Below are 21058 nucleotides of genomic sequence, written 5' to 3' on the forward strand. Positions count from 1 at the left end.
CTGTTCATCTGTATTCCCTTCACCTGTGTTAAAACAAGGGGCCAGAAAAATTAGCTCTGGCCCGGATAAATCGGCCTCGCATAGCTGTTATTTTTGGTGTGAATGCAACATTCGAGCCGGAACTTAGGCTGGCCCGGGCACTGGCCCTGGTGTGAAAGGGCTGTGAAGGTCTCATTCACCTGTGTGTAGCTCCACAGCTCAAAAGTCTTTGCTAAAAATCTGAATAATGTGATTTTTTACTAATTCTCAGCACCTCTGAAAATAGGTTTTTGAAAAGTGTATGTTTAAAGTTGATTTTAACAAAAAATAGAATAATGACATTCTAAATGGTCTCAGATTGTGCTGAATTTGTGCTGAATAAAAGCATTTGTAGCATTTTGGGATACATGTTTTTTAGATAGGTGAAATATTTTAAAATGTCAAGGCATGTCAGACTACCTCAAAAGTGGCTGAGGTGCCTCAGACTCCAGAAGGTTAAACATCAACATCCTGATGTCAGTACAGAATGTTCACACATATTGGTACCTTCTCAAGGTGCAGTACACTCTCTAGCCAACAGTATTTGGACTTGTTCAGCATCTCATTCTGAAACCAATGGTATTAATTTGCAATTGGTCAGTGCTTTGTTTCTATAATAACCCTTACTCTTCTGGGAAGGCTTTCCATTAAGTGCTGGAACATTGCTGGTGGGATTTGGTACCAGTCAGGCTGGGTGTTGTTGATGGGTGATTAGGGTCCTATTGGTGAGTTTGTGGTGCTGTCCACTTTCCAGCTGATCGTGATCCCAGATGTTTCCACTTCACGCTCCATTCAGTTGCAGCTGACCAGGGCAGCTCTAGCAGGGCTGGTCCTGTGATGGTTCCAGGTGGAGACTCAGTGATCTCTTCTGTATGGATACCCATTTGGTTACCTATGTTAATTGTTGGAGACTATGTGCTTCATTGCTGAAGAATGTATGCTTAATTATACACCTGTGTCAACAATGGGTATGGCTTAATCAACCAATTTCTGGTTAAGTACTTTTAGCTATAAAATGTCTCATGGTTCTGGTGTTAAATCCTCTCCTTTTCATTGTTTCAGGTTTACATTTTCAAAATTGATGGGTTATCTCTGGTGAAGATTTTTCAAGCTTCAGGGAAAATGGTGGGTACTAGATGTGTTGCATTGAAATTGCGCTTAGTCCTATCTATCCATGCAGCTAAACTGGACTAACCCTGGTCACAAACCACTTATGAACCATTTAATTTTCAGACCAAAGGTCTTGTCCTTCTCTTTCTGTTGATCTTTACATTACATTTATTTATCCAGCTTGACATGCAATACCTCTTGTTCAGTGACGGGGTTGTTGTGATGGGGTTCATTTTTATGAAATTTGTAAAAAAATTGATAAATTCTAGCTATTGCTTTAAGCCTAGATTGAATTCAGTCCTGATTCTTACCAGTAGGGGTGCACCATTTAACTTATTATAACCTATAATTGTAACAATGCTACTGATACACTGTAAATATCTGCTATACGTATCTAGCAGATAACAGGTGGGTCCCTAGTTGGGCATGGAGTTGGGGGGGGCATGTCCGGAGTGTAACTGACTGAATGCTCTGTTGTGACTTGACTTGGTTGCAGATGGGCTCTTACTTTGGCTCCTCATTGTGTGCAGTTGACCTGAACCAGGACGGCCTGTCGGACCTGCTGGTGGGGGCGCCCATGCACAGTGAGGTCAGGGACGAGGGCCAGGTGGCCGTCTACCTGAACAGGGGCAACGTGAGTCCATTCTGCTGCTGTCACCTCCTCACACTGTACAGTCAGTGCCATCTCCTCATGATACCTGCTTATGCCCCAGACTCAGCCATCCATCTATCCATCCATCCATCTCAAATCCGTAATACAGTAGTCCCTCGTATTCGCAGGTCATACATTCCAAGACCTACTGCAGTTTCTGAAGTTTTAATCAAATTCTCAAGAGATGATAGAGCAATGAAAAAAATCATGTATCAAGGGATGATGGAATAATGAAAACTGCATTTTATATTTCAAAGGACGAAGGAACAATGGAAAAACATACTAATACACATTGTGTCATTTTTTGGCCCACTGTAAACCGCAGATAACTGAAATTGCTTTTACTGAAACTCCGGATACAGGGGGACTCCTGTACTTATCCAGTTTGAGGTTACAGTGAACCTGGAGGAAACATCCCAGGAAACGCCAGGCACAAGGCTGTGCTCAAGTGAAGCCTTGTCTTAACATATTCTCAACTCTGTGTTATCAGGGGTACATGGAGGAGACTGGGGTCCTAACAGGGGACAGAGCTTACAACGGCCACTTTGGAGAGTGCATCGCCCTGCTGGGTGACATCGATGATGACGGTTATCAAGGTAATGCTTTTATGCAAGCCCTTAATGTGCAAAATTATGCGTGGATCCAGTACAGCAACATTTACAACCAGCAATTAGATTTTACATTGATAAGTACCTTGCTTATCGTTTTGATGACTGATTATAGCTCAATAGGAGGTTGCACCTACCATTTGACTTAGTGTCTTCAGGTAATTGTTGCCTTGGATTTTAAGGAATCAAACACAGGAATCTCAAATGAGACTCAGCTCTTAAGATTTTGAAATGAATGGTAATTATGTCCTCAACTTAGGAGATGTGACCTGTCCAGCCCATTTCTCGGAACCATTAGCCTTGTAAGTGTGGGACTACCCATGTTTTGTATTTTTAGGCTGCCTTAGTCCAACAGCACTACTAACAGGCCCTATCTTTAGGGCTGGTGATGGTGGCGTTGGACTGTGTTTCGGGCCAGTGACGGTGGCATTGGACTGTGTTTCGGGGCGCTGGTGGTGGCGTTGGACTGTGTTTTGGGGCGCTGGTGGTGGCGTTGGACTGTGTTTTGAGGCGCTGGTGGTGGCGTTGGACTGTGTTTTGTGGCGCTGGTGGTGGCATTGGACTGTGTTTTGGGCCGGTGATGGTGGGGCTTCAGGGGTCGTGTTGGTAGTGTGGGACTGGTTTTATGAGTCTTTCCTAACTGCTCTTTTACTCACTAGACGTAGCAGTTGGAGCTCCCAAGCAGGATGACTACACTGGAGTAGTATATATTTATCATGGTGACAAGAATGGGATTATCAGCACTTACTCCATGGTAACCTATCCTCTGCCTTCCACACGACATAACCATAAATAACATCAGTTTATTCAATGAAACGTCATATGTTCTACTACTCCTGTACTCCTGTACACTGCACTCTGTGCTCTTTCACTCCTTCTCCCTGTGCTGTCCTTGGCTCCTGTTCTATGCTTTTTTCACTCCTCCTCCTTCTGCTTTTTTCTCTTCTTCTCCCTGTGCCTTTCATTCCTCTTCAGTGCATTTGTCTTTTATTGCTGCAGTCTGTGTTCTTTTACTCCTTGCTGTGCTCTTTCCCTGCTGTTCTCTCTGCTGTCTTTCACTCATGTTGTCTGTGCCGTCTTTCACTGCCATTCTCTGTGCTCGTTTACTCCTGTTTATGTCCTTTATTGCTGCTGTCTATGCCATTTCACTCTTCTCTGTGTTTTTTGTTTTACTTCTGTTCCCTGTACTTTTTTCACTGTTATTCTCTGTGCTCTTACCCTGATATTACTTGTCTTCCACTCCTGTTCTCTGTGCTGTTCATTTCTGTTTTTTACTGCTGCTGTCTGTGCTGTTTCATTCTTGGCTGTGCTGTCTTTCACTGCCATTCTCTGTGGTGTCTTCCAGAAACTGACCGGTCGCAGCATCCACCCTACCCTACGCATGTTTGGTCAGGCGATCTCTGGTGGTGTGGACATGGACCAGAACGGTTACCCAGGTGGGAGGGCCAGGCCCCCTTAAGTGGGCTTGTGGGCCAGGGTGCCTCTTTCTCATTCTAATGGCCAGATTGATCACAGCAGAATTTTAGACTCCCCATTAAACAACAGACTCCCAGTCTCCCAGTGGTCTTAGTGACCTTCTCATGGTGATCAGCCTTTAAGGATTAAAGATGTTACAGGAGACATGTGAGAAAGACCTCTTATGGACCTTTAACATGGAAACACATGGAAGGTGGTATTCTGATAAAAAATTTGGAATACCTGTATTTAGCATAAAAATCCCTTGTCTTCTTTGCCAAGACAATGCGCTCACACATAATGAGTGAGATTTAGACTGTAACAGTTAACTTTGAATAAAAGGAGCCAATGTCAGAAGACAGGAGACAACACTTCTATCTCAAGATTTCAGACATCGTGAGATGTCTGTAGAAAGCGGCTTGATACACGACTCTGGCATTTTGTTTACTACATTCCACATGACCCCAAGACTGGTGACGGAACAGTTTGAACCAGAACAGTTAGCTGTGCTGACATTGTTGAATTGTTGAGCTCATTGGCTTGTGCTTTCTGTGTTGCAGATGTGACGGTTGGAGCCTTCATGTCTGACAGTGTGGTGTTGCTGAGGTGAATGGAGACCTGTCTCTCGTCGGCTTACACACTGCATGTTGCTGCACACAATCACGCTGACAGCCTTAATACCTTCATGCGGGGGCCATAGCTATACTTTCGGCATATTGTGTCCTTTTCATCCCTGGTTCACCCTCCCCAGGTAACTTGAATACTAGTTATGGATCGTTATGGGCCTCACATATAATGAGTGAGATTTTGAGGAAAAGGAATATTCTAGTCAAACTATTCCTGTATTGTTCTCTGGGTAAATGAATCCCGGAAGTTTAAGGAAGGATTCGCCCACAGTCTCATAGTCTGCAGATCTATTCAGGGCTCATACTGAACACCCATCTGAGAGTGGAGTGTCAATTTTAGTTTGGGCATGGATTGAATATGTTCTGTCACTGTCCTGTCACAGTTTGTGTGCCCCAGTATAACCTCCTGGTCCTTGGGGCGGAGTGGTTTAATCACTGGAACCTGAAAGTCACATCATAATTTCTAATTGCTCTAGTTTTTTTATTTCAGTGCTGCAGGAGTATGTATAGAATACAGTGTGATTCCATTCTGTTAGACAATGTGAGGGAGACTGTAGTGGGTTTGGCTGCAACACACTGTCGCCTCCTGCAGGTCGAGGCCTGTTATTACTGTGGATGTGTCCATACTTCTGCCCCCGTCCATCAACATCACAGCACCGTCGTGCCATGATGGCCCTCAGCACCTGAATTGCCTCAACGTCACCCTGTGCCTGAGTTTCCAAGGGCGGCAGGTACCAGGCCAGATTGGTGAGTGTATATATAAGTGCCTGTCAGTGTTTCATGCACTTCTTTTTATGTATGCGTGTTTATTTGTGTGCATGTGGATCTGTTTCTGTTTTCTGTGTTTCTCTTTCACGTGTATACCATACTTCAGTCTGTGGCATGTGGCGGAAGGCATGTAATGAACACGTATGTGCTGTCGGGGGCCTTGCAGTAACACAGGCAGCATGAAGCAGGGCGTGTTATGTGAAAGGAAAGTGGGAATAAGGGCTCTCTGTCTGTGGCATCCTGGGTTTGGCTCTGCCTCTGGAAAGAAAGCACCTTATGCTGAGAGACCCACCCTTCCTCCAGCGGGGGGGGGGGCTGCTGAGGTCATAGCTACCTTCCACAGACAGGGTCCATCTGGTGAATGCAGCCCCATCCTGTTTTATACACTGTTGTTGAACTTATTGAGATTGTTTGGCGAATGTAAATGCTGGTTCAAGGAATGAAGTAATATGCCCCTATTGGTGGAGCAAAAGCCAGCCAGCCGCAGGTGCTCCAGCACTGTTGCTGAGATTAGGTGCATGCTATTGCAGCGTAGCACTGGACATGAACAAGGATGCTGCATCAGCACAAACACTAAAACACACATATACAGTCTAATGGAATGATTCACAAACTGTGCTACAAAGTCACAGCAACATGCTATGTTTCAGAATGATTCCAAGTGATAGATCATAGACTGTAAGGTCATATTGTGTAGCAAAATTATAAATTGTGTTACAGTACAAGTCAAAATTACAGACTAACAGAATCACAGTGATGTACTGTGTAACAGAATGACTCACAGTGATAATCACTTAGGGATACACCGTGTAACAATTCCAGTGATGCACTGTGTAACAAAGGCTTTCAGTGACAGTGTAATGTAATAATTCCCAGTCACACGCAGAATGATGAACACACATTGGTAAATTCATTGTCCAAACTTGGACAAAAGCCAAGTTCCACATGTCCCCAACAGCGAGGGCTCAACCTTTCATCTGTCAGCTGTAAATTTGCAGTGGGGGCAGGCTTAGAAAGCAGAGCCACACTTCACCTCCTGATTGAGCTCTCATCCTTTGCATGGAGCACCTAAACCTTGTCTCCCAGCTCTGTACCTCTTTTTAGAAGATGGCTTGTTTCCTGAAAAGAAGCACTCACAATATTTGGGGCTGTCCTACTCTGGGTATTAATATTTAGTTTAGTCATGTTATTTTATGAGGGGGAGGATGTCAAAAAGAAAGTGAAAATGACCTTTCACCTTTAAAATCTCCCCAGGCTTAATTTATATCTGACTTGTGGTGCCCTGGGGAACTGGGAGTCACATTCCATGAGTGCCTGACTCCCATGAAGAAGGCCTCCCTTCAGTGAGGAGACATGGGCCTGCAGTGTCCGGGCTTATGAGCCGTTGTGAGCAGGGAACGTTCCTCTTTGGAAGCCAGTTCCATTCGTTCTGCCTGAAAGCCTCTCAGGGGAGCCTACACTGCTGATGCACGGGTCTTCTCTCTGTCCCACACGATGCAGAGTTGCTGTACAATTTGACGGCCGATGTGGAGAAGCGGAGGAGAAGTCAGCCCACGAGAGTGTTGTTCGCACTTAATGGGGAGCTGATTGGAGCTGTGAGTGAGACGGTCCACCTGAGCATCAGGCGCGAGGTGTGTCAGCCTTACGTGGCCTACGTCAAGGTGGGTCCCTCCTGCCGTCCATAACGGCCCAGCCATTCTCAGCTAATGCTTCTTTCATTGTGTTCTGCTGTTCCACTGAAGTAATCCTGCGCAATGCCCGTGAAGAATCCATAAAACATTAAGAGAGTATCAGTTCTTCTTTTGATGTTCATCCCAGTAATGTTTTTGTAGTGCAAAAAAACAGTAGCTTTGACAGGGCTTTTTCAGTTACATATTTGCTAATTCACTTTTTATATGTGCTTAAACATGTAGTTCACGCACAGACATGGCGAATGGCCATCACAAAGACGGTTTCATCTCAGACGCTGCTGGTTCCTGAAGTAGAGCAGTATGCCTGGGATTAGGAGTATTAGAATCCTGCATTTTCATGTGTAGCTAACTGATCCCTACTGAGGTTCTATAACACAGTTAGTATTTGCCACTGTGTTCGAAAGAGGGAGTCTCACATAACCCAAGCGGCGCTTAGGGGACCTCAGACCGCCCATTTTGACTGGCTTTTGGCCCACAGTTAGTGGTATAGGGCTGACTGCTTTTTGCTTTGCTTGTCTGTGGGACACAGCTTTTGATACCTTCACCTCAGGCTTAAGATGAGTTTCCAGAATGCTGACACACTCATAGTTTAGTACTGTTACAGAACTCGGCTTCAGTAACATTTTTAAATGTTTTGCATTTGGGTTTTTTTTTAGTGAACAAAGTTTTGTTTAACAGGGTTATTTCCACAGATCGTTAACAAGCATTTTTGTCATGCTGTACTTGCTGTGTCTGTGTACATCCAAGGTCCTGTGCAGTGTCTGCTGTCTTTGTTCATAATCGCTTTTGTCTGTGTCATACTCCACAGACATGTTCTATGATTGTTTTTTGAGTCATCTAGCTCTCACACTGACCTTGCCTGAACATTGTCGGATTTTTTTGCTGCCTAGTTTGAGGTCCTGCTCAGCAAGCCCAGACCTGATCATTAGCCGGTCGTTCTTTAAATTAGATGTTTGTGGTGCTGCATGTCTGGGTGGAAAATTGTAGAGGGGGCATCAGGAGTGGTGTGGCCTTTCAGCTGCTTCGACAGGCTGCAGGCCCACACCGCGATGTTCTGTGATCTACCACAGGACACGGAGCTACAAGGATGCGCCGACATCGTGACCCTGGTGCTGAGGATCCCATTTCAGGCACAGTGACTAAACCAGCTACTAAATCTCAAGTGCCAGGAATATTCTAATATTCAAGATTAAAATTTCAGGATGGCTTTCAGTTATCCTGAGAACATGGGATGGGAAATTAGGTGTATCCCTAAGTGATTACGTACTGAGGTCCCATGAACTTGTAAGAAAAAAAAGTACAGAATTATTACAAGAACACTATTTTCTTATTTTTCAAACTCTGCACGAAAGTAATGGAAATTCACAATGAGTGGATTGTGTGTTTAAACCCTGGTTGGCGTGTGACTGGTGCATTATGGGAATGATTGAGAGCAGAGGCCAAAGGGCCAGATTCAGGCATTAGGGCATGGCTGCTCTCTCTCTGTCTGTATGTGTGGAGCTGAGCCTGCAGGCAGGGTAACAGGAAACAGCTGTGCTCCCAACTACCACCTCCCCACCACACACACACACACACACACACACACACACACACACACACACACACACACACACAGATGCAGAACCATGAACCATGAGTTCATTTTATCAGATATATCTCTCTAATGGCAAAGGTTAATGCACGTCTCACATTTTTAGAAACTATAACATATTCATAATAATGCAATTTATGTATAGAGCCGTAGAACTTTATTGATCATTATCCTTGGATTATGTGTCTCCAGAGGAAACCAATGAAAACTCCCCGCATATAAGTAGAAACAAAAGCCACATCCCTATCAGCATGAGCCCGCAGCGCTTTCCGTCGCGCCGCCGTGCCCCTTCTCCATTTTCACTGTCTGAGGGCCAGCGATCCCTAAACATAGCCGGAAAAATTGTTAAAGAAATGTAGCATTTGTCCTTGCAGTGGTGTGCCAGTGCTTTGGCAATTTTATCCATGTTAGGACAAATGCTTTCGCCTGTGTACATTTACACATACCAGAGCATGGGGACTGAGTATTTATACAGTATGGGTCCCCTCTTATTTCATATACATTATGAAGTGCCTGTATTCTTAACACATTTTTAATTCATAATGGAACATTTCTTGGGCAGTTATGTGCAGTGTACCGTGATCACTACGGACAGGCACTTCCTCTCCAGGGAAGTGAGAACCTCGTTTCTGATTGGCTGCCCTGGGCTACAGGTCTGGTAATTGATGACTGACAGCAAACAGGCAATTTCCTAGTATTACATCTAGTGAAGGTGATTCCAGGATAAAGTTCTCCTTTGTGTGAGAGTCTGAGCCCAGTGTGATCGTGAGGCACCCTCTGGAAGCTGATCCAGCCTGTTAACCCCCAGCAGCTGGTCTGTATCACAGGGGATTTGAAACTGAGGCCAGTCCCATGCTGGTCTTCCTGTTTACTCTTAAGGGACACTGACTTTTATTCCTATTATAAACACAGGTTGTTTTTCTTTTTTAATCTTCATTTTGTGAATGAACAGTTATCCTTGTGTTTTCTTATTGGATTTGGGAATTTAGTAATGAAACTCCCTTAAAGTAGTGAAATGCTAGTGGATGAGAAGTCAGAGAGCTGCCAGCTTGAATCTGCAAGCACAGAAATGCTATCTGCACTGATATGTACAGGGATTTATAGGGATATCAGGCCCCAGTAGTCTTTGTGAAGCACTGATGGTGGCCTTAGTAAAATGTTTCAATGCCAAGGCAACAGGGCTAAGAACATTTAACATTATGACTTCATTTATAGGAGAATAGCACATATATTTGGAGCTCCAAATGAGCTTAGACTGCTCGGCACTGTTTAAGCTATCAAAAGCTCTGCATTGTGCTGAATCGTCAGTGATACGGGATTGGGGGGCATGGCTGTACTGGATGGAGAGCCAGGTGAGCAGGCTTTTGTGCCGATGAGTTCCACCTGTTCCACTGGCGTTCTGTGCTTTGTTTCAGCCAGTGACCTGGCCTCCAGTTATAGTGCCATTTTGGGAATTCACTGTTTAAATGTGTGCTTTATCTGTCTTCTTGTGTTCGATTTCGAGTTGGTGTTCTGCTATGCGCTCATAAGGTTTTATCCCACACTGTGATGGAAAGGCTAGTATATGGCTGGCTTAACCCATGTGTTGAATAGAATATGACCACTGAGTGGTTAAAGGCCGTGGGTTTGACACTGTGGGTGGGATGTGTGTCTCTTAATTGTTCAGATTTCAGTCTGTTTTTGTAATAATTCTGCAATATTATAATATTCCTGCCATTTGTGATTTAGAAGCTGGTTCAGTCACCATGTGGAAAATGGGATCTGGAGCTCCGGGCCCTGGGTGTCAGTGTATCACACTGAGCTCCTCATCTCACGGCAGATCTCAGAACATCGCGGTGCGGCTCTGCAGCCTGTTTAAGGCACTGAAAGGCCACATCACTCGGGCCGCCTCCACCAGCTGTCCTGTGGTCTGTGGTGATGATTCTGCCCTGTGCCTTCGCGTGTGACGGTCAAATACTACTGATACTACTGATGGTCAAATACTACTAACATATATTATTAGACTAGACTGAATGCATTTAGCGAAGTATTAACACCTTCACAGAAGAGTGGAAGAGCTTACGGCAGGTTATGTATTTAGCTGAAGTTTACTATGTAATGGATTCTGCAGAGAGGTACTTTGGTATTGGCAGGCAAACAGCCTGATGTCTGGAATGTGGATTGTTAGGCGAATGAACTGAATGAACTGACTAGTCGATCAGTTCAGCAGACGTCTCCTAACTGGGCATGCTTTCTTCTTGTGGAAGTGGCCATGTATTGTGACTCTTAAGGTGATAGTTTAGCAGTCACTGCATATCCTTAAATTTAAAAGGTCACTGTAAGGGATTTGGCTGTTCACGAAAACTGGACAGTTTATTTGATCATGTCCTGGAACAAGCTCCTTGAAGTTCCTCCTTGTCTGCTGAGGGTGATGGGCAAGCTGCTGCAGGAAGTTCGTCAAAATGACAGAGGAGGCTATAAAACTCTCCTGGCAGGGCTAGACAACATCAACGAAAGCAGAGTCACTGTACAGTCCTGGCTGTACAGAAGTAAACAAAAACAAAACTGCAAATCCATTCTTATCTGATGGCTTCCTGTGCCCACGAACTGGCACCTAAACTGGTGAGGTCCATTTTAACTCCGATGAAACGGCCCTGGTGAGCTTTAAACCCATACCTCTATACTTGTGACTAAAGTATAACTGCCAGATAAGGCTGTATGGCTGTTTTAACACACATTTTCAACTATGTTCTTTTGGTTGGTGCTAAATGTATAGATAAATAGTCCTCACCTGGGTTACCTGAAATCTCTGTACAATGGCTGACTGACCAGAGTACCCAAGATGACCCTTGGATTAACTGATTGAATCCATGTGACCCTCCCTCACTTAGATGAACCTGCTTCTAAAGAGGGATGTGAGCCTCCTGTGAGCAGGACACTCCTGGTTTGTCGGAGTTTGGTGCTGGGCTGGGAGTAGAGCTTTGTCCTCAGTGTGAACTGGGGCTCTTGAGTAACACAGCGCAGCTGGATCGTGTGACGGCCTGGAACGCGACTGGGAGCGGGAATGTCTGGAATGGAGCGATCTACCTCCCCTCTGCACCCTGCGGTTCTCAAAATGTCCTTTTCTGACGCTGACCTCTCCGTCACACATGGAATTCGTCATTCTCACCGTTTCGGACACCGTTGAAAATGGAACAGATTCGGCTGTGCAGTAGTTTTGAGTCAGTCTTTCATCCCTACCCCACAATCTCAATTCTTTCTACCTGGCTGCCAGATGAATTCAGTGTTGAGTCCGTCTGCCCCTTCATCTGTTCCCTGTATATTAATTAGCATTTGTGGTCTCAGGTCGTGTTCCACCATTCTGCGCATACCTTTGTGTCCTCCACTCTGCCCTTTATGAAGTATCTGTGAAAATTTTGTAACTTGCCACCAGTGTTACTACAAAGGTACTTGATTTTTTCTGGGCAGAATTCCCCAGTAAAACAGCAGGATCCCTACTTGTCCCTACTCGTCACCAGTCACCAGCGGGATCTGTGAGCAGATTCCATTTGTTGTTGCGGTATTCCTGTGACTGCACGGGTACCATGACTGAACCGCAGTGTTTCTGCTGTGTTTGTGTAAGAGGCGGTTATTTCTCACTTCCCGCCTGGCTGCATTGCCTGCGATCCTCTGAGTGAACCCACCGTGGAACAGAATCGTCACATCTGCCGATGTGCCAGCCAGTGTTTTCCGGTATGTTCTGAGAGTGCAGCCCTCTTTTGCCTTTCCCAGTTTATGATTGGCATTAACAGATTGGTACGTTCTGAGAGGCAGGTGAAAGACCTACTCGGTGTATTGGTCACCAGTGGGCAGATACCTGGGCACTTTGGGTTTTGTTGTGGGGACGTTGCACTGGCCACCATGGGAGGCAGCAACTGGGAAATGGAGCAAGAAAAACGAGAAGAGAAAAGCAAGAAGCCTCCGGGTGCTTTGCAGTGGATATTTCTTCATTCCAGGTCTAACGTCTTACACTAAGCCAAAGATTATGTGGGGGTACAAGGGCAACCGTAGTGGGCTGGATCTAAACGTTAAACATTTGCTGAATGCAGTGGTGCTTCTAGATTTAGAACGGCAGCACTGGACAGAATTCAAAGTTGAAGTAAAATACAGCCAGTGCAGAGTGAGGTCTGCATCTTCCCATCCGTTTTCATAATTAGGTCCCAGTCTAAAAGTTTGACTTAAAATAAACACTTTTGAAAACCCAGGGGATCCTTTTCCCCAAACATGTTCCAATATTAAACCCTGTAAGTTATGAGCAAGACCTGGTGAATCATGCTGGGCTTATGTGTGCGTGTGCAGATGTGCCGCCATCGGGAAAGGAGGCCTGGGGATGTAGCTTATGCCACGCTAACAGGAAGACTATTCCATACTCTGCTTGGCTGTTCCCAGAGCAGAAAAGGGGCGATTTGTGTGCATTTGTATTGATTTGCTAAATCAGGATTCATGGATGTTGTGAGTAAGATTTGAATCCATGAAAGCTTAACAAGCCCCAGATAGCAGATGCATTATGGGTAATTGGGTTGAAAATTCCACACATTTCTATAATTCTCCTGCTCATTGTTATGATACAAATCTGCTCTGTCATAGAGCGTTTAGGGAATGTCACTGCTAGCTGATAAGCCCATTGCTGACTTGCTTCTATCCATAGGCCTCCTTATCTGGGGTCTTGCCTACTGATCCTGCTAGCTTACTTTCCCCCATGTTTAGCTTTTGTTTTGCCTGTTGGGGAGCAAACTGCTCATACTGTTGAGATGTTTGTATTTACTAGCATGGAGACCTGGAGATAAGCTGACTTCTGTGGGGAGGGGGGTTCCCTGCCAAGTTCCGGACAGCTGAGCTTGGTATCCTGGTCTCAGAAAGCTGAGCCCAGGGTGTGTCGGACCAACATGAGGCAAGAACTTGCCATCAGCACCATCTGTATCAGATTATAGACGGCCCTCTGTGTTGTGTGCCTGAGAGGGTGGTCAGTTGGCCCCCTTTGGCTGGTGACCCCCACTTCTGAAGGATTAACTTTTCACACAGAGCACAGCAGAGTGTAACTATAGTGGAGTACAGTAACAGAAGGGGATTGTATTTCCTGCTGTGTTTTTAAGTTCTGCAGGGGCAGGTTTGTTGATGGAGTGGTGAGAAGGTGAGAAATAGAAATGTCAATCATATGCTGTGTGTTTATATAGTCACCAATCAGACGGCCCAGCAGGCTCATGTGCAGTCAGTATTGTTGCCTATATTTGTGTGAGGTATGCACAGCGCAGTTGCTGATATCCTTTTTATGTGGCTCTTAAAACAGACAGCTATTCATCAGCAGCCAGTCTGGGGCATATCGGGGCTTTGGAAATGGAAAGTTTCCTAAAATACAGTAGGTGGCGGCAGCAGAGCTTAATGGAACTGTTAATGCTGTGATAATAAAATCCTGGCTCAGCTAAAGCAGGAGCACCTGAGACGATGACGTATGACCTCATATCCTGACATAGCTCTGCTCATGGGAGGCGCCGCTGCTGCGATCGCAGGATCAGCGTTGTTTTCTTACCTGTCCAGTACATGTATTTCTTTAGCTTTGACTATGGCAGTGTCTCCTGTCACTTTGTCCAGTAGCTTTCCTTTCCTTTCCTTTGCTTTCCTTTCCTTTCCTTTCCTTTCCTTTCCTTTGCTTTCCTTTGCTTTCCTTTCCTTTCCTTTGCTTTCCTTTCCTTTCCTTTCCTTTCCTAACCCCCACACAGTCCATGTTTTTGCTCCATCCCAGCTCCTGGTAGGGAGCGAGCTAAAATATGACCTGTCGGGCAAAAAGATCTGGGGGTCCCCTAGGACAAAGGAGCTTGGAGGGAATGAGGACTGTGTGGGGGGGCTGAAGACCAGGTTGCCTTTCTTATTTCTCCTCCTATCCTTGTGGATCAGTGAAAGTCCAGGTCATAACGTTGCACATACAGACAGGATGAGAGGGAAAAAAAAAGGTTATTCTATGATGATATGTCCTTGTCAGACTAACTGTACCTTCACTTCAGTCTTACACCACATTTTTTGGAAAATGACTTAAATTAATTAATGCTGTGGAGCATGGAACTTTGTTTGAGACATGCGCACCTGTGTGTACCTGGGCTGTGCTCACATACTCACATACACAGCTGGGCTGTGCTCACATACTCACATACACAGCTGGGCTGTGCTCACATACTCACATACACAGCTGGGCTGTGCTCACATACTCACATACACAGCTGGGCTGTGCTCACATACTCCATTAATGACTCAGTACTGTTCTGTGCAGATGCCTGCTAAATCAAGTTGCTTCTACCTGGTTAGGGAAACCTCACCCTGGCATGAATTGCCCTTTTGGCTGTGAGATAGGAGCAGTAGTGTTTGTGAGTTCATACCTGTGACTTTGCTCCACGTCTGCCATCGTTTTGGGGCAGCGGAGTGGTTTGTAATGCTGCAGTTCTGTGTGTCTGTGTTTCCACAGAAAGAGGTGAAGGATGTCTTTTCGCCCATCGTGTTCGAAGCAGCCTACAGCCTCGGCCAGCACTTGCTGGGGGGGTCTGAGAGAGAGCTGCCCCCACTGACCCCAGTGCTTCGCTGGAAGAAGGGCCACCGCATTGCCCAGACCAACATGGTGAGGGTCCTCCTACCTGCGCTGCAGCTTACATCGCTGCCCACAGAATGTTGAATGAATGAATGTTTACATTTATAAAGTGCTTTTCAAGACACCCAAAGCACTTTATATAACCAATGGGGAGCCACTTAAACCACCCCCACCTGGATGATGCGACAACAGCCATTCTGGGCCAGTCAGCAGTCTGCTGTTGTGTTTCACCCGGCAGAATACTGAGTGTATCTGCAGCATGTCCTCCAAGTTAAGGGCATGTCCGCTGTAATATTCTTGGAACGTTCCCATGACCGAAAGCCATCAGCCGGTTGATAACTTTATCAGTACCATTGTCTTTAGGGTGCAACAGTTGTTTCCGTACTTGGTGTCATTTTGCAGTCTTTGGTCACTAACTGGTTTCTTTAGATGTAACAGTGTGTTACTTATAGATTTAGGGAATTCTGATTTAAGAATAGTAACATCTATAGCATCAGCCTGAGCCTCCTTCTCTGGGAGCAGAAAGTGAAATGAGCAGGATGCTGTGTGTTTGCCTTCCTGGGGGCAGAGAGCAGTAAGGATCTTCCTGTGATTACTGTGAATGTCTGGTGGAGTTGTTGCAATGATCAGGGTAGCTTCTGGACACCACAAAGCCATAGGGTGTACATCACACTAGGACCTGATGGTGAGGAGGTGAGGTGTCACATGTCCGCTCTTTCAGATGTGTGATAGATGAAGGATTATGCTGATGTACTATTGCATGACTTTTTTGGAGTTTTGCGAAAGCCTCAGACAACACAAAAAAGCTTAGTGATTCATAAATGAGATCTGAGCCAGAAGCTACCGCTACCTTGAGCCCTGTGCTGTCTGATATAAGCACCACTGCTCCCTGACTAGGATAAGCTTCAAGATGATGGGAACATGGATGGATGGATGGACGTATCTGCCATGCTCACCAAAAGTAAACTCGTGGGAATAACTAATTTCTCAAAAGTCCTAGAAACAATGTAAAGCAAAGCTACAAACAAGGGCACAGGAGAGATTTTGATATTAGGGGGGGATAACTTGAGTTAATTTCAATGGTCTATTGTTTGTGGTGGCATGAATTAAATAAAATGAAATATGGGGGGGGGGGGGGGTTCCAACGCTCCTGGGTAGGAAATGAAATATTGTAAATCCCTTGTGTCTCTTAATTGGTGTGGAGTTTTGCAGATACATCAAAAGTGTGGAAGGTGAAAAAGGGCTCTGCACCTCAGAGATACGCCATCACTGGAAGTGATGCCCAATGCAGTCTGTGTGTAATTTCTTCCCTGCCAAGAATTCTGTTGCTCCCTGTCAACAAGTCTGCAAATGGAGAAATCATTGAAGATTTAGGGTACTTTGAACACTTTTCTTAAATCATAATTAAGTCTTAAACACTGCTTTACCCAGTAACTCCTCTGAACTTTTATATGTGTTAATGATGGTGTGACATTCCACATTCTGCAATTTATGTCTTCCATGCGCAAATAGTCTATCTTTTGTTTTTATAAACTCCCTAGAGAGTCACAGTGCTGACTTCATGATACACAAACCATGTAAAAATAAATTCATCCATAAATTATTATGGCACCTATTCCAAAAAGCCCAGGGCACAAGGCAGGATATGTTCCCAACAGCTTGCAATTCAGTCACAGGGCACACAGTCACACAGTAAAGGGTCATTTTGAGACACCAAGCCACCTACATCGCATATCTGTGGGCTGTGGCAGGAAACCCACACAAATATGGGGAGAACAAGTAATACCCACACACATAGCCGGGGTAAGAATCTGGCCAGCAATCTTGGAGGTGTTTGCATGTTCATTTGAATTTCTGTTGCACATTAAGAAGAACAGAAGAGTTTGACAGATTGTGACTATGAGAAGAACCTCTCTGACACAGACTCAGGTTCCCACATTCCTGTTCTGGGAGATTTATACCCTGCAGAATGGGGGGCTTCATTCCTGTGTAGAGGACCCTCAGTGATGTATCATCGCATGCCCTGGTAGGAGGGTCTTTCCAGCTATTGAGGTTCTTTATAAACCTATAAAACACGTCCAGCTGATGGCTGCACTCATGGTCCTGGAGCTCAGTATGGAAGACTGTGTGAACAGGACTTTTATGACGCTGTGCAGGGGAGCGGCGTCCTCTCCAGGGAAAAAAGGCAGTATTCTTGAAATGTGCTGCATGTGTAGCGTGAACATAGGTCAAAGTGATTGAGCACAGATCCTGTCTGATGGAGACCCCCTCCGAGGGCCGAGAGTCAGGCCTCTCCGCGCTGCGATCGGTGCTGCTCTGGGATCAGAGCCAGGGCTTAAATCCCGAAGGACGGGTGCAGGAATGTGCAGAAACCACCTGATCCTGGAACAGGAAGGATGATGGTGTCGGTTTCCCGCTCGGTTAGCGGCTGTGTTTTCTTTTCATCTGTGGAATTCTGCATGGCCTCTAGTCCCTTCTTCCCTTTGCACTCTGATTTCACCCCTGGGGGGGACGGAGGGCAGCTTGCTGGCAAAGTCTGCTCCATTTACATGGGTATTAACAATTGGTGCTAACAAACACACCGTATTGGGTTTATGCACTGTGTTCCGGTCTTTTCAATGTGTGTCTTATTAAAATCCAGCATGGTCACGCCCTACCAATAAATGCCCATAATTAAACTGTCATACAGCTGTACTTTTGAGGGCATGTTTCCGTCTTTCAGGGAAAAGCCTGCGGAGCATGTTACTGTGGAAATCCCTTGATGTGTTGTAATAGGTGCAGGCATGCTGAGAGCCTGTGCCGCATGACACAATGTGAGGAATTCCCCGTGCAAATTCATATATTACATACTGGTGAAAAGATGAAATATTCACAGCTATGGGCACAGGTGGTTTCCTGAAAATCCAGAAGCATATATTATTTGGATGAAGCAGATTTATACACATCATGTGCAATGTCACAGAGTAACACCAATGGAGTGTTTTTTTTTACACTGTGTAGCCTTAGTAACATTACAGTGCAATGCATAGGGAGTGGAAAGCCCTGCAGTCCAGTTCAAGCTGTGGATACATTGTTTATTTGTCTGTGATAATTCTGTAAGTAAAGGTGTCCTCTTCCTGTCCATGCCTCTCCCATCCCTGTACCATACCCTTACTCTCCCTGTCTATACCTCTCCCATCCCTGTACCATACCCTTACTCTCCTTGTCTATACCTCTCCCATCCCTGTACCATACCCTTACTCTCACTGTCTATACCTCTCCCATCACTGTACCATGCCCTTATTCTCCCTGTCTATACCTCTCCCATCCCTGTACCATACCCTTACTGTCCCTGTCTATACCTCTCCCATCACTGTACCATACCCTTACTGTCCCTGTCTATACTTCCTCCTTCCCTGTACCATACCCTTACTCTACCGGTCTATACCTCTCCCTTCCCTGTATCATACGCTTACTGTCCCTGTCCATAGCTCTCCCATCCCTGTATCATACCTTTACTCACTCTGTCTATACGTCTCCCATCCCTGTATCATACCCTGCATGGACCATACCTGTAAAGACAGTAATAAGACTTTTCTACCTCTTTCCAGACTTGGTTTGAGAAAAACTGCCTATCTGAGGATTGTGCTGCAGATCTCAGACTACAAGGTGAACTGCTGGTACTTGGGTAAGCCAACACTTCTTTTTGGTTTGCTTTTTTTTGATATAGAGCGAAGCAGTAGATATTTAGATGTAGAGTGGAAGGAATGGTGTGTGTGGTCTAACAAGGGAAAAGGAGAAATGGAGACCTGGAACCAACTATGCAAACCCCTGCAAAATAGATAGATACATAGAGAGAGAGAAAGTGAGAGAGATTTATTTTTGTTTACTGCACATACAGTGGAATCCGCTTATAGTGGTCATGGTTATAATGATCAACCGCTTATATGGATCAAAAAGCTTAGGACAGAATCGTTCGTGTTAGGGATGCAAATTATCGAGTAATTCATTAATCAATAGTTGTTTCATCTTATCGATCGATGATCGATTAATTGCTAAGCGGCAATTTTTCTGAGAAGCTGAATTTCCCTCTGAATAGGTTCCATCTACTGTATACGTAACATAGAATGCTATCTTCTATATGATATGAAGAAAAAATGCAAATCATATTCCTTAATCAAAGGTTTATTCTGAGCTCACTTGAGGGCAGGGAATAACATTTGGTAGCATTTCAAACATATTTTGAATAGAAAATATCAAAATATAAGAAAGACTACTTAAAACGAAAACAAATTCTCGCTGCTCATCTGCGACATTGGAAACATAAATAGCAGCACCATAAAATATACATTCCTGAATAGAAAAAACTTCCACATATTGTGCATTTGGCGTCGTTGTCGTCATTGACCAACTTGAAGTGGCTCCATACTGCACTCCGTTTTGCCCTCTTCATCCTCTGTGTACCGTTTCTCTTTTATCTGTTGTTTTATCTGTTGTTTGCTTGTGTTCCCGCGTGTGCGTCAAGTACGTCTGGCGTCAAGTGCGCCCCACGAGGACTGGCAAGGAATTATGGGTTCAAAATACAATTAATTGCAATTAATTAATTTTAATCGAGTAATTTCTTATCGACAATTAATTGATAATCGATTAATTGCTTACATCCCTAGTTCCTGTACAAATACTGTTTACATAATTTGCCTATAGTAATCAAGTAGTCTGCTTACTGTGTTCATTTTGGGTGTTCTTATACATGACAACATACAGAAAAAATGAAAACTACGTTAATTCTTTTTTTTTTTTTACCTTTACTTTGATAAGTCTGCTTTCCCTTGCGGTATCCCGTCTGCTTTTGGCGAGCTACCTGAGGCTAATGCTGCGCGCACAGAAAACATGATGGGAAAAAGAAAATCAATCTCATCGAAGCTTATGATAAACTGCCAAAAACTAGGCACCAAGATGCAACAGCGAAACTACAATGGGCGATATTTTTTGTACAATTTTGCACTGTATTGAAGCGTCGAGCAGGCCGAGGAATCGTGGCGGCGGCGAATGAAAATGACAAGAGGCAGACTGGCGAAGTTGTTGTTTATGTTACTCCTTAAAGGGACCCCACAACTAGCAACAATAGCACGAAAGGCATGAATGACAGGGAAACACGGGGAAGTTACACTAAGGATGGTAAAGTACACACACGACACGTGAGGATCAGGCAAGAACCGAGTACAATTACAGTTAGTGGCACACGTGACAACCGGATACACAGCACAAGAAGTATCTACACTAACAAATACAAACAGGGGCTATATACAAGACATACATGGGGCTATATACAAGACATACATGGGGCTATATACAAGACATATATGGGGCTATATACAAGACATACATGGGGCTATATACAAGACATACATGGGGCTATATACAAGACATATATGGGGCTATATACATGCGCTTGCGAGGCATGCGGGACATGCAGATGCCGCCGACGCTACAGTATTATAGCGTATATGAATTATACATAGTTCAGTAATTCAATTTGTACATTTCTGTAATTTTGAAAAGCGTTTGAAACAGCTGTACAGTATTTTTAAAGAGTCAAACATTACATTGTCTCAATAATACACGTGGTCAGTACTCCACTCAGGAATAATACACGTGGTCAGTTCCTGACTAGAGGGTGATACGTGACTTTAGTCAGATGTGTCCCATCTGTTTCGCACTAAATTACTGCAGTCCTCTGAACTGGATGCTTGATTTGCTGCTGCCTTTCCTGAATTCTTACGAGTGCCAAGGCTGTGTAATCCCCAAAAAAACTTGGCACTGTGGTGATTAACTGCATTTATCTGGTCTACGTCCTTCGTGTGAAAAGCATTATGGGGATGTTCTGAGATGGGCTAACAGTCCTGTGTCTCTGTACCAGGTTGTGGTCCCCACACAAATTGAAGGGAATTTGTGGAATTTTTTCTTT

At 44.7% G+C, this 21058-nt stretch overlaps 1 protein-coding gene across 3 annotated transcripts in view; it reads left to right on the forward strand.

Moving 5' to 3' along the window:
- Positions 1–21058, forward strand: part of itga9 (integrin, alpha 9) — a 70927-nt gene that overhangs the window by 18097 nt on the left and 31772 nt on the right. For all 3 annotated transcript variants that reach the window (XM_023825727.2, XM_023825728.2, XM_023825729.2), the window contains 10 exons: positions 1081–1143; positions 1625–1762; positions 2271–2376; positions 3048–3142; positions 3734–3824; positions 4404–4449; positions 5062–5216; positions 6738–6898; positions 14992–15141; positions 18702–18778. In XM_023825727.2, the coding sequence (XP_023681495.2) occupies positions 1081–1143; positions 1625–1762; positions 2271–2376; positions 3048–3142; positions 3734–3824; positions 4404–4449; positions 5062–5216; positions 6738–6898; positions 14992–15141; positions 18702–18778 (1082 nt within the window). The remainder of the gene's footprint in view (positions 1–1080; positions 1144–1624; positions 1763–2270; positions 2377–3047; positions 3143–3733; positions 3825–4403; positions 4450–5061; positions 5217–6737; positions 6899–14991; positions 15142–18701; positions 18779–21058) is intronic.

The sequence above is a fragment of the Paramormyrops kingsleyae genome, chromosome 9 (genome assembly GCF_048594095.1).
Source record: "Paramormyrops kingsleyae isolate MSU_618 chromosome 9, PKINGS_0.4, whole genome shotgun sequence".
NCBI classification, from domain to species: domain Eukaryota; kingdom Metazoa; phylum Chordata; class Actinopteri; order Osteoglossiformes; family Mormyridae; genus Paramormyrops; species Paramormyrops kingsleyae.